General features: G+C 40.7%; 1 protein-coding gene across 2 annotated transcripts; it reads left to right on the top strand.

Annotated features, from left to right (window-relative positions):
- Window positions 1-8,200: 8,200 nt before the first annotated feature.
- On the top strand, window positions 8,201-11,902 carry LOC108209193 (ras-related protein RABF2a). 2 transcript variants are annotated; one of them, XM_017380017.2, is made up of 7 exons: window positions 8,201-8,398; window positions 9,057-9,134; window positions 9,241-9,408; window positions 9,741-9,789; window positions 10,184-10,257; window positions 10,839-10,932; window positions 11,597-11,902. In XM_017380017.2, exons 1-7 carry the CDS (start codon window positions 8,360-8,362, stop codon window positions 11,692-11,694), a joined length of 600 nt encoding a protein of 199 aa, XP_017235506.1. In that variant the 5' UTR covers window positions 8,201-8,359; the 3' UTR covers window positions 11,695-11,902. The 2 variants fall into 2 exon arrangements, with proteins under 2 accessions (XP_017235506.1, XP_063942089.1); XM_064086019.1 differs by having other exon boundaries at window positions 10,184-10,261; window positions 10,843-10,932.
- Window positions 11,903-12,088: the final 186 nt, after the last annotated feature.

The following is a 12,088-nucleotide window of genomic DNA, read 5'->3' as shown; positions in this document are numbered from 1 at the left end:
CGGGGTTCATTCATAAATCTTTTCCGAATTATATTTGTAAGTTGAAGAAGGCAATCTATGGCTTGAGACAAGCCCCTCGAGATTGGCACAAGGAGTTAAGTTCCTTCTTGTTGATAAATGGCTTCACTCACTCTATATCCGATGCTTCTTTATTTATCTACAACCGAGATGGAGTCATTGCCTATATACTCGTCTATGTTGATGACATTGTGATCACCGGCAACAATAACAATTTTTTAGCAGATTTGTATCGTAAATTCTCAGCTCGCTTCTCTCTAAAGGACCTTGGCTCTCTCAATTATTTTCTAGGGGTGGAAGTGATTCATTTGCCACATGGTTGTTTTCTATCTCAACAAAAATATATTCGGGATCTTCTGCAGCGATTCAAACTTGATGGTGCCAAAGAGGTTGTTACTCCTCTGTCCACATCTTCATCACTAACATTGTTCGATGGTAGCGCAGCCGCTGATCCTACAATGTTCCGTCAATTAGTAGGTGCCCTTCAATATCTGTCACTTACAAGGCCAGATGTCGCCTTTGCTGTCAACAAGTTGTCTCAGTTTATGCATAAACCTTCACAATTACATTGGCAAGCTCTAAAACGGGTAGTCCGTTATCTTAAAGGCACTATATTTCATGGTTTACTGCTCAAAAGGAATGCTCCTTTAAGTTTAACTGGATTTAGTGATGCTGACTGGGGAGGTAATAAGGATGATTTCTCTTCGACCACTGCCTATGTGATTTACCTGGGGTCTAATATTGTTTCTTGGAAATCTTCAAAACAACGCACAGTTGCACGCTCATCAACCGAGGCTGAATATCGTGCTCTCGCTCATGCTTCAGCTGAAATTCAGTGGATTCAAAATTTACTTCATGAACTTGGAGTGTCTTTTGCACAACCTCCTGCTATCCATTGTGACAATATTGGTGCTACTTACCTTAGCGATAATCCTGTCTTCCATTCCAGGATGAAACACCTAGCACTGGATTATCACTTTGTCCGACAACAAGTTCAAGCTGGTAAACTCAAAGTTTCCTATATATCTACAAAAGATCAACTCGCTGATGCTATGACCAAACCTCTCTCTCCGCAACGATTTTTATTTTTACGGAACAAGATTGGAGTCTCGGATGGATCCTCCATCTTGCGGGGGCGTAACAGCTAATATATTGTACATCACAGAAGATCTGTACAATCCCCAGAATCATGCAACTGATTAGATCAATACTTGTGCATATCTTATGTATTTATTTATGTAACATTCTTAGGATATTAGATCCACAATCAGTGGAGTGCTTCAAGGAACACACCCTTGGCTACTTGTATATATTCATACACAGAGATATCAGAAATAATATCAAGACCTTAAACCTTTATACCAAAACCATGTAACGAAGTTTCAGAGTTGTTAGTTCATCAGTATACTAAGAGTCGAACTTGAGAACTCTGAGAAACCAGAACTCCTTTTTCTGTCCGGGACAGGGACTGAGAGGAAAGAAAATTCTGTTCAGGGAGTTTATATTATAATATCATTCGATCTTTTATTTAATCCAGGAAAATGAAATCATTGTCCGTTAAATTCAAATTTTGTTCTCTTCAAAAACTCGAGAGAAACTTATCTATATCCCAAAAATTGGAGGCTTTTGTAAGAAGTTGATCTTCAAGAAGCAAGATCAGTAGCACCTTGATCCTTCCATGGATTTAGGTATCCCATTAGAGCAACTCCAAGGCATTAAATCATTTAGCTAAAATTGTTTATGTGACACTGACACATTTTAGATTACGGATAAAAATTTAACACTCCGACCATTTTTCTTAGCAAAAAATATATATAATTAAAATTGAGCTAGCTATTTCCGGTAAACACCTCAAAAACTATTATATACTCCTTCCGTCCCACCAGGATGATTACATGCACTGTTTGCACGCATTTTGAGACTCTCGTAAAATATAGTTCCATAATTTATTTTTAATTTTTTCTTTTTTTAATAAAAGTCTAAACGTCAAAAAAAAAAATTCGGAAATTTTTTAAAAAATAAATATATAATATAAGTATATGTTATAGGAGTATTAAAATGTGTGCCAAAAAATAACGTAAAGAACCTGATGGGACGGAGGGAGTATAATTTTAGATAATATAATTACACATAATATCATTGCATCGAACCTAAAAATTTACCAATAATTTTAAATGATTATCGATATATTATATTATAATTAACAAATATACATAATATCGTGAAGATGTGGAACAGATTACTACGGAAATATGATTGTTTCACTCTACTGAATAGTAATTAACACAGTTCAGCTTCACTACTACAATATTTAGGTCTACTTCTACTACAATTAACCCCAATTCGAGGAAGAGGACGCCTCCTTAAGACATATAAAATTACTACAGACTTTGCATACCCTAACCAACCCTATCGCATTCTTTTTATACTCCTTGTGAAACTACCATCTTGCCCTTCAGCCCTTCTCATGTGCTATTTCTTTTTACGTCTTTGAAAAGTCAACAGTGGCTGTGGCCCCCCTTGATTCCTTGCATTACCCCGGACCCAAACTTGCACCTTGTCCTCAAGGTGAAAAGCAGGAAACATCATCTTAATTTGCTGAAAATCTTCCCAGGTGGCCTCCCAAACTGCCAGTCCTTCCCATTTGATTAAAACCTCCGTTTGCCCACTGCCATCAGCTGCGCTACGAACATCTAATAACTCTGAAGGGGACACTTCCATGATCAACTCTCGGGACAATTGAGGCGGAATGTTGGGAGCATGGTTGTGTTGTCCTATTGCTTTCTTCAACTGTGAAACATGAAATACCGGGTGGATTGTGCAATTCGAAGGTAACTGCAGACGGTACGCCACTGTGCCAATGCGAGCTAATACCGGAAAAGGACCATAGAATCTGGCAGCCAATTTCTCACATATACGCCGAGCCAGTGATTGCTGTCGGTATGGTTGTAGCTTCAAATACACCAATTCTCCCACCTGAAACTCGACATCCCTGCGATGTGCATCCGCATACTTTTTCATGCGGTGCTGAGCTCGGACTAACTGGGACTTAATCTCATCCAGGAGTGCATCACGCTCCAATAACTGGTTCTCCAATTCAGCCACTGCAGTGCTGCCTTTCTCAAAACGCACCAGTGCAGGTGGGTCACGACCATACACCACTTTAAAAGGGGTGCAATTTAAAGACGCCTGAAAAGAGGTGTTATACCAATACTCGAGCCATGGGAGCCACTTAGCCCACGAGGTGGGTTGTCCATTAATAAAACAGCGCAAATAGCATTCCATAATCTTATTTACCACTTCAGTTTGGCCGTCGGACTGAGGATGGTATGCTGAACTACGATGCAGCTTGGTCCCTTGGGACTGAAAAAGCTCTTTCCAGAAATTGCTCAAGAACACCCGATCACGGTCTGAGACAATAGTAGCTGGAATTCCATGGTGTCGGACTACTTCCCTTATAAAGATCTGGGCTACTGAGTGGGCTGTATAAGGGTGCTTAATCCCGATAAAGTGGGCGTATTTGGACAACCGGTCTACCACCACCAAAACTGTATCCACCCCCTGACATCGTGGTAATCCATCCACGAAATCTAATGAAATGTCCTCCCAAATCTGCGTAGGTATCGGAAGTGGCTGTAAGAGTCCTGCTGGCTTCAAGGAAGCAACCTTGTTTTGTTGGCATATCCCACATGCCTGTACGTAGAGCTTCACTGCTCTGCGCATACCCGCCCAAAACCATTCCTGGGCCAACCGCTGGTACGTTCGAAACTCACCGGAATGACCCCCCACTGCACTATTATGATACTCCTCCAACAATTGTTGCACTAAAGTGGATTGGGCAGGGATGACAATGCGTCCTTTATACTTTAAAATGTCATGATCCACAGAGTAGCCCTTTGGAACTGGCCGCCCCTCTTTAATATCCATCTGCAGCTGTTGAATAAATTGGTCAGCCTGGATTTGAGGTAGAAGAGTGACCCAGTTCACTCCACACGCTGTAACAAGGGCTCCTAATTCAGTTTGGGCGACAAACTCTCGTGACAAAGCATCAGCGATCCGGTTTGAGGCACCGGATTTGTAGTGAATATCAAAAGAGAACCCCATCAATTTGAAAACCCAGCGTTGATATTCGCCCCCTACTTCTCGCTGTTCAAACAGAAATCGCAGGCTTTGTTGATCGGTGCGCACAACAAACTTTCTACCCATTAAATAGTGTCGCCACTTTTGGACCGCAAACACAATCGCCATCAATTCCTTTTCATAAATCGACTTCAAACGATTACGGGGCCCCAACAGCTTGCTGAAATAGGCGATTGGGTGATTGTTCTGCAGTAACACGGCCCCAACACCGAACCCCGAAGCATCGGTTTCGACGACAAACTGCTGTTCAAAATCAGGCAAAACCAGGATTGGGGCTTCCATCATTGCCCGTTTGAGAGTCTGGAAGGCCGTAGTAGCTTGGTCAGTCCAGTGGTAATTGTCCTTTTTTAACTGATCTGTGAGGGGGGCTGCGATATGAGCGTAGTTCCGAATGAATTTTCGGTAATACCCCGTGAGACCCAAAAAACCCCTCAACTCTTTGAGAGAAGTCGGCAGGGGCCATGCCTGCATAGATTGAATTTTCTCCTCATCTACGGACACCCCAGCTGCTGAGATAACATGCCCCAAATAAGCGACCTTATCTTGCCCAAACACACACTTCTTCTTATTGACATACAACTGATGCTGCTGCAGCACCTGGAACACAGACCCAACATGCTCAATGTGCTCCTCTGAACTGTGGCTGTAAATCAAAATGTCGTCGAAAAAAACGAGCACAAACTTCCGTAGAAACGGCCTAAACACATCATTCATGATAGCTTGGAAGGTTGCTGGACCATTGGTCACGCCAAAGGGCAAAACCCGAAACTCATAGTGTCCCTCGTGCGTACGAAACGCAGTTTTAGGGATGTCTTCCTCACGCATACGGACCTGATGGTACCCAGACTTTAAGTCCAACTTTGTAAAAATCACTGCGCCCTTCAGCTCATCTAGAAGCTCGTCAATTACCGGAATGGGAAATTTGTCCGGCACTGTAACTTTGTTTAGAGCTCTGTAATCGACGCAAAAGCGCCATGATCCGTCTTTCTTTTTAACCAACAGGACCGGGCTCGAGAAGGGGCTACTGGACAGCTGGATAATGCCTGCCTTCAACATATCATTGACTAGTTTCTCAATTTCATTTTTCTGAACTTGCGGGTAACGGTAGGGGCGGACATTAATTGGGTCCGTGCCTTCTTTCAAAACAATAGCGTGGTCATGACTGCGTTTCGGAGGCAACTCATTCGGCCAATCAAAAATCCCCTTATACTGCACTAAGGTGGCTTGCAGAAACGACGGGCACACCACCTCCTGTGACTCCCCCATGATTTCCCCCGTGGCCAGAAAATTAAATTCCACCAAGTAACCCTGCTTCTCTTTACGGAGGTTATGGACCATGGCCTTTAATGAAATACCACTGCGGCCCAAAGAAGGATCACCTCGTAACGTCACTGAATCTCCACCCAACTGGAAACGAATGGTCTGAGTTTTCCAGTTTGTAGTCATAGTCCCTAGTTTCTCCAACCATTGTATCCCCAAAATTACATCAGAGTTGCCCAAATCTAATGGCAGGAAATCCTCCACAATGACTAACCCTTGCACCTCGACCACCACTGATTTACAGAGGCCAGAGCCTTGTACCGAATCCCCTGTCCCCAATGACACCCCAAAATCTTTAGATGGAAGTACTGGGATCCCCAACTTGTTAACCGCCTCCTTTGAAATGAAATTATGCGTAGCCCCGGGATCCACCATAATTACCACCTCACTACTACCAATTTGACCCCGGAGTTTCACGGTACGCGGACTAGTGAGGCCCATGACGGAATTTAATGAAATTTCAGGTTGGGGGGAGTTGGGACATACCTCGCTGGGCTCATCCGAACTAGGACTCGGGATGCCATGGTCCGTTTCATCATCCTCTGTATCAGCTGTCAAAAGCACGCTTAACTCCTTACGCTTACAGCGGTGGCCCAATGACCATTTATCATCACACCTGTAACAAAGGCCTTTCTCTCTTTTAAGCTGGAGCTCTTTGTCACTGAGGCGTCTAACCTCGCCACTCCCACCTATACTTGCCCCTGAGGAACCTGGAACCCTTGGGGAGACAGAGCCCGTTGAATAAGTAGAATTCGTGGTCTTAAAAGACTGTGAAGGGGCCAATTGAGAGAAAGAGCTTTTACTAGCTGCCATGGTCCATGCTCTAGTGGTGTCTCGCTTCTGCCCGCCTATACGGAGCTTATCTTCAACCATCATAGCTAAATCCATTGCTTGGTCCAGGTTTTTAGGTCCCAACAAACGGACCTCCACTCTCACCTCATCCTTCAACCCATTCAAGAATTGTCCCTTCGCGATTTCCTCCGGTACCCTGTCCAGTGGGGCGAGAAGCTCAATAAACTTTCTCCGATAGTCCCCCACACTCCCAGTCTGCTTATGAGCTAACCACTGTTCCTGGAGTGTCCCAGTTGCAGTGGAACGAAACTGGCGGCGAACCATTGTTTTCATTTCTTCCCAATTTTGGATCGGCCTCCAACGATTTTCCCACTGAAACCACAACAGAGCATCACCCTCGAGGGCTACAATGGCTGCCTCCAACTTGTCTTCCTCAGATAATCGATAAAACTGATGATATCTCTCCGCCCGCAAGATCCACCCATCTGGGTTGACCCCATCAAACAGGGGCATGTCAAGTTTCTTAAAACGCCAATTAGTGTTCTGCCCACTGAAATTTGACCCCCCGCCTGGGCCGCCCCCGGAACCCCTTCCGCCATGACTACCATCTCCAAACCCCACTCCTTTACTGTGGTGACTACTCTCGCCCATGTCCCCAATTCGCTCGAATTGAGACACAACTCCGGGGTGAGGCTGTTCGGCTGAGCTGTGGGACAGCTGAGTGTGTTTCGAGAGTAGATCTCGCATCGTCACTCGCATCTCAGCCTGGAACTTGACCTGGTCATCTTTCAACATACCAATTAGGGCTTCGTGATGTTCTCGTGTACGATTAATTCGGCCCTCCAGCCGAGCGGTGGTTTCATCGATCTGGGCTTCCTGTCGTTGAAATGTTTCCTCAAAACTTTTCACGAAACGCCCCGTGAGGGACTGCTCCATGGCTGCCATGCCAGCCTTAATAGCGGCGGATACTTCTGCCGCCACCGTCTCTCGGAGAGTGCTCTGAAGCGACTGAAGCTGCTCCTCTAAATTCTCAACCCGCTGTGCCGCCGTAGGGGGTCCCATCGTCACCGCTCTGATACCAATTTGGAACAGATTACTACGGAAATATGATTGTTTCACTCTACTGAATAGTAATTAACACAGTTCAGCTTCACTACTACAATATTTAGGTCTACTTCTACTACAATTAACCCCAATTCGAGGAAGAGGACGCCTCCTTAAGACATATAAAATTACTACAGACTTTGCATACCCTAACCAACCCTATCGCATTCTTTTTATACTCCTTGTGAAACTACCATCTTGCCCTTCAGCCCTTCTCATGTGCTATTTCTTTTTACGTCTTTGAAAAGTCAACAGTGGCTGTGGCCCCCCTTGATTCCTTGCAAGATGCTAACGGCAACTTGCGACCAATAGATATAAAATAATATAAGAAAATAATATAAGAAAACATATTAATCTCTACGCCGCGGAGAATGTGCATCAACTGTCAATACGCGCTCAACTCTCAGAGATGCATAATTCTGGTATTTAAGATTTCTTTTCTAATATATTCCATGTCTAAATTAAATATAAATAAAATTAACTCAAGAATCGAATACTAGAACTTTGTGCAGCGGCCAAATTGTTTGTCCGCCCTGCTTTATAAAAGTTTTACTATTTTAGATATCCATTCAAATAGGAACTAGTTCTCCTCAAAACTAAAGAACCAGTATATTCCGTGTATTATATTTATATTTTTTAAGAGAATATTTCATTCTTTCAAAAAAAGAAAAAAAAGAATATTTCATTATTCATTTTTACATCTCTCTAATTTCAAAACAAATAATCAACACGGCAAAAACTTCCCCATCAGCCCAAAAGTAACCACTCCGAATTTACATGTGAAAGTGATGCGTATATATTTTGTATATATGTATTACTGTTTAGTAGTCTAGAAATAAAATTAGAGTCTTTACAGGGTTGTTGAATATATTCAAGCCTAAATTATTATTTTTGCTCATCAATTTTGACTTTTGATCAATACCCTTTAATTGTTTTTCCTTCAAGTTTTTAGTTGAATCAACAAGTGATTGAACAGATTGCAGCTATGGCTACCAGCGGGAACAAGAATATCAATGCAAAATTGGTTTGTTTTCTCATTCTTCATCTTTTAAATTCTTGAAATTCATGCTTTTTTGTATGTTTATGTTGTTGGTTTGTAGTGTGTGTGATTTTTTGATGTGGGTTTTGTGTAAGTTGGCTCATTGACTACTTGTTAGCTGTTTTTGTTGCCTCTTTGATGATCGTACAAGATGCTTTTTTGGCTAACAAGTTTGTGTTTTTGTGTAATTTGATGGCTGATATATAATCTTGCTTATCTTATTATGTAAGGCTACAGATTGTCTGTGTGACTGTTCATATGAAATTATCTGACTTGTGTTCTCTAGAGTACATCTGTTGAATCATCCTGTTTACAGACAAGTTATGTTCTACCAATTCTCAGGGTAGAGATATATTCTTGTTAGCAGGGCCAGGGGGATGGGGGTTCCTGGGGCGTGGTACCGGTCGTTTAAGCGGTATATCAATGATCAAAGTCAAAATTTTAGCCTATATGTAAATTATGTCAATAAAAGTGGCTGGCTCGAATTAAGTGAGAGTTGAGAATGTTTGCTTGTCTTTATATAATGTATAAATATTTAGATATCTTTTCTTCGTTATTAGATATTTTTGCATAGTCTCCAGAAAAGTACTCGTATGATTTTATCAATTCGGCGCGTCTTGCTAAAAGCTCCATTTGCATTCAGGTGCTTCTGGGAGATGTTGGAACCGGAAAATCAAGCCTGGTTTTGCGGTTTGTAAAAGGGCAATTCATTGAATTTCAGGTAAACCTATCATCTTTCAATGTTTTTCACTGGGTTCTGCAAGTAATGAGAGCAATAGTATCTTCCTAGAAATTTCTGCTCAGATTAATTTGCTATTATTTTCCAGGAATCAACAATAGGCGCTGCATTTTTCTCGCAAACAGTGGCTGTTAACGAGGCAACTGTAAAATTTGAAATATGGGATACTGCTGGTCAAGAGAGATATCATAGCTTAGCTCCAATGTACTATAGAGGAGCTGCAGCTGCAATTGTCGTGTATGATTTAACAAACCAGGTGAGTCCTTTAAGCTACTGCAGGCCTATGCTATTGCCTCTTATTCAAACATCTTGTTAAATAATACTATATTATTATCAACTCACGAACTTCACCAAATCTCTGCTAGACATGCATATTTCAGATGCAGGTTTTTTGCCTTTTCATTGAAGAAATCATTAATATATTAAAAAAAGAGAGAACTCTTAAAAGAGATCAGAATTATTGTTTTTGCCTTTTGTTTAGTGTGAGATCCTCTGATTAAACTAATTTCATGATTCTGAATGAAATTTGATATGCAAAGGACACTAGTACTTTCATGTATAAGTAACCATTGAAAATATACTTTGTAGGCCTCATTTGATCGGGCAAAAAAATGGGTTCAAGAGCTTCTGTCTCAAGGTAAATTATGTTACTATGTTCATCTTATATTTCTAGCTCCTTTAGTTTCATTGTTCTTTTCTGTTATTTTTGAACTGATAAGTGACCCATTTTTGGTGTACTTGGGCCATTGGCTCCTGAACCCCAAACACATGGGAACTTTACTGTAAAAAGGTATCCTATCACACCTTCATTCTATAAATATAATTATCTCTGGCGGGAGAAGAGATTGTTCCTGACGTGATGATTAATTCAGTTTAATTTTATTTTACTTTATTGTAGTGGGATTGTTAGATTACCTTCAACAAAATTGTGAGGTTGTGATAACTATAGGGGTGTGGTTATGGTTTATATATTCTCTGTGTGCTAACTGTCAAAAGTACTTATGACTCTTCATTTCTTCCTTGGGCTTAAGGCAACTCAGACATGGTTATGGCACTTGCTGGAAATAAAGCTGATTTGTTAGATGCAAAGGTGGTGGCAACAGAGGCAAGTACATTCATATACTGTTGAGATGTGGCGGTATTATCATGCAACTATCTTTGTTTACATCTATTAACTCCTAATAAATGTGTAGGTTTTTAGACGACCTCACTCGAGCGCTGATCGATTGAAATATAATATTCCCTTACATAACTGCAAATAGGATCTATAATTAATTCTAGTAGTTGAGTGGACTTTAACCATGTATCTCTTTCACTTTGGTAGCTAAACAAATGTCAGACAAATTATTTTGAACCAATGATTTTAGCTTAGTTGAGGCTCTCATTTGTGACCACTAGCTTGATCTAACAAAGATGAACTTGACTGCCTGAGGATAATTTTTTTTACTAGATTTGCATAAACTCTCAAATATTAATTTTTACCTTGTTTTGTAAAGAGATTTATTTGTAATCTGTTTTGTGTGAATGTTTATTGCACTACTACGTAAAAGATAAGTATTGTCTTCTTTTTTTTATATACAATGAGGAAATGAGAATGGGTATGCTTGTTTTTTTATCATGCTCTAGGTGCTATGCAAAAGCAGTATGGGTATCGGTTTACGAATTCTTTAACTTTTACTTTTGTAGGAAGCACAAAGATACGCACAAGAAAATGGTCTCTTCTTCATGGAAACGTCTGCAAAAGCTGCTACCAATGTCAATGACATATTTTATGAGATTGGTAAGTTTACTATCCTTGCACAACATTAGCTTCATTTTCTTTGGGTGTCACTAATACAGAGCATAATAGCTTTACTATAAAGGTCTAGTCTAGATTCAGCATATTACCAGGCATTAATGGTGGAAAAGTATCATATGTTAAAAAGCCATGCTGTCTATTATGAGAAACTGCGTGAAAAAAATCTTACCCTTAAACAATCTGTCAGTGTGGAAAGATGTGACCACAAGAATGAAGTCTATGTATCTATATATGTATATTTATGTGCATCGTATTTTTAGTTATTGAGCTTAATGCAATTACCTGGAGCTATATATGTTTGTCATTCTTTCTCACAATTGACCATTGTGTGACCGTTTTCTGTATTTATGTCTTGGATTGATTCTTCTTATACAGATATCATGGTTCTCCTTCCCAGTTTCATTTATTACCTGTCTAAATGATTTCCTTCAGACTGCCTTGTTTAAGTTGACTTGCATCATGCTTAACATTCTCAATGACATCTGCAAAAAGGTTCTTGGAGCTCTCTGTAACTAGGAGTCATGATGGAAATATATTTGCGAGTTGACATTTTGTGAATTCTCGTGATTGTTTACTCATTATTATTGTTTTGTTGTCAATGAACTGAGCTTGGTCTTGCTCTTATCGGTTATTCTTTTGGTTACAGCAAAGCGACTACCTCGCCTGCAGCCTGCACCAAAGCCATCAGGAATGGTTCTTACCGATAAACCTGCAGGGCCAGCAGCTTCTACTTGTTGCTCTTAAAGCATATAGTTCTTATTAATTATCAAAGTGCGAGACACCACTGTATGTTCTCGTTGACAATATACTCCAGCATCCTTGATCTGGAGCCTGTGCAGAACTGTTGTTTAGCTTCTTATTTTTTTCCCTTCCCCAAGCAATGACGTGACAGTGAGAGTCTTTTCATGTAATGAAATTGTTTTACATAATTGATCTCCGTTTTGTTAGTTGACATCAATTAGTTTCTTGGAAATAGAATGTCTCTGGAATCTGTTGTTCTTCGCAGTAGATTGCTACATGTTATGGATTAACAAGTTGACTCTGGACGAAGTAGATAGTTCTGTGATCGAGCTTATAAGTTATAACATCTAATGGCTCGAGTCCGGCCTGTTACCAAATAATTTTTTTCCTGACATTT

The sequence above is a fragment of the Daucus carota genome, chromosome 1 (genome assembly GCF_001625215.2).
Source record: "Daucus carota subsp. sativus chromosome 1, DH1 v3.0, whole genome shotgun sequence".
Taxonomy (NCBI): domain Eukaryota; kingdom Viridiplantae; phylum Streptophyta; class Magnoliopsida; order Apiales; family Apiaceae; genus Daucus; species Daucus carota.
This window is presented reverse-complemented; position numbering and strand designations above follow the sequence as displayed.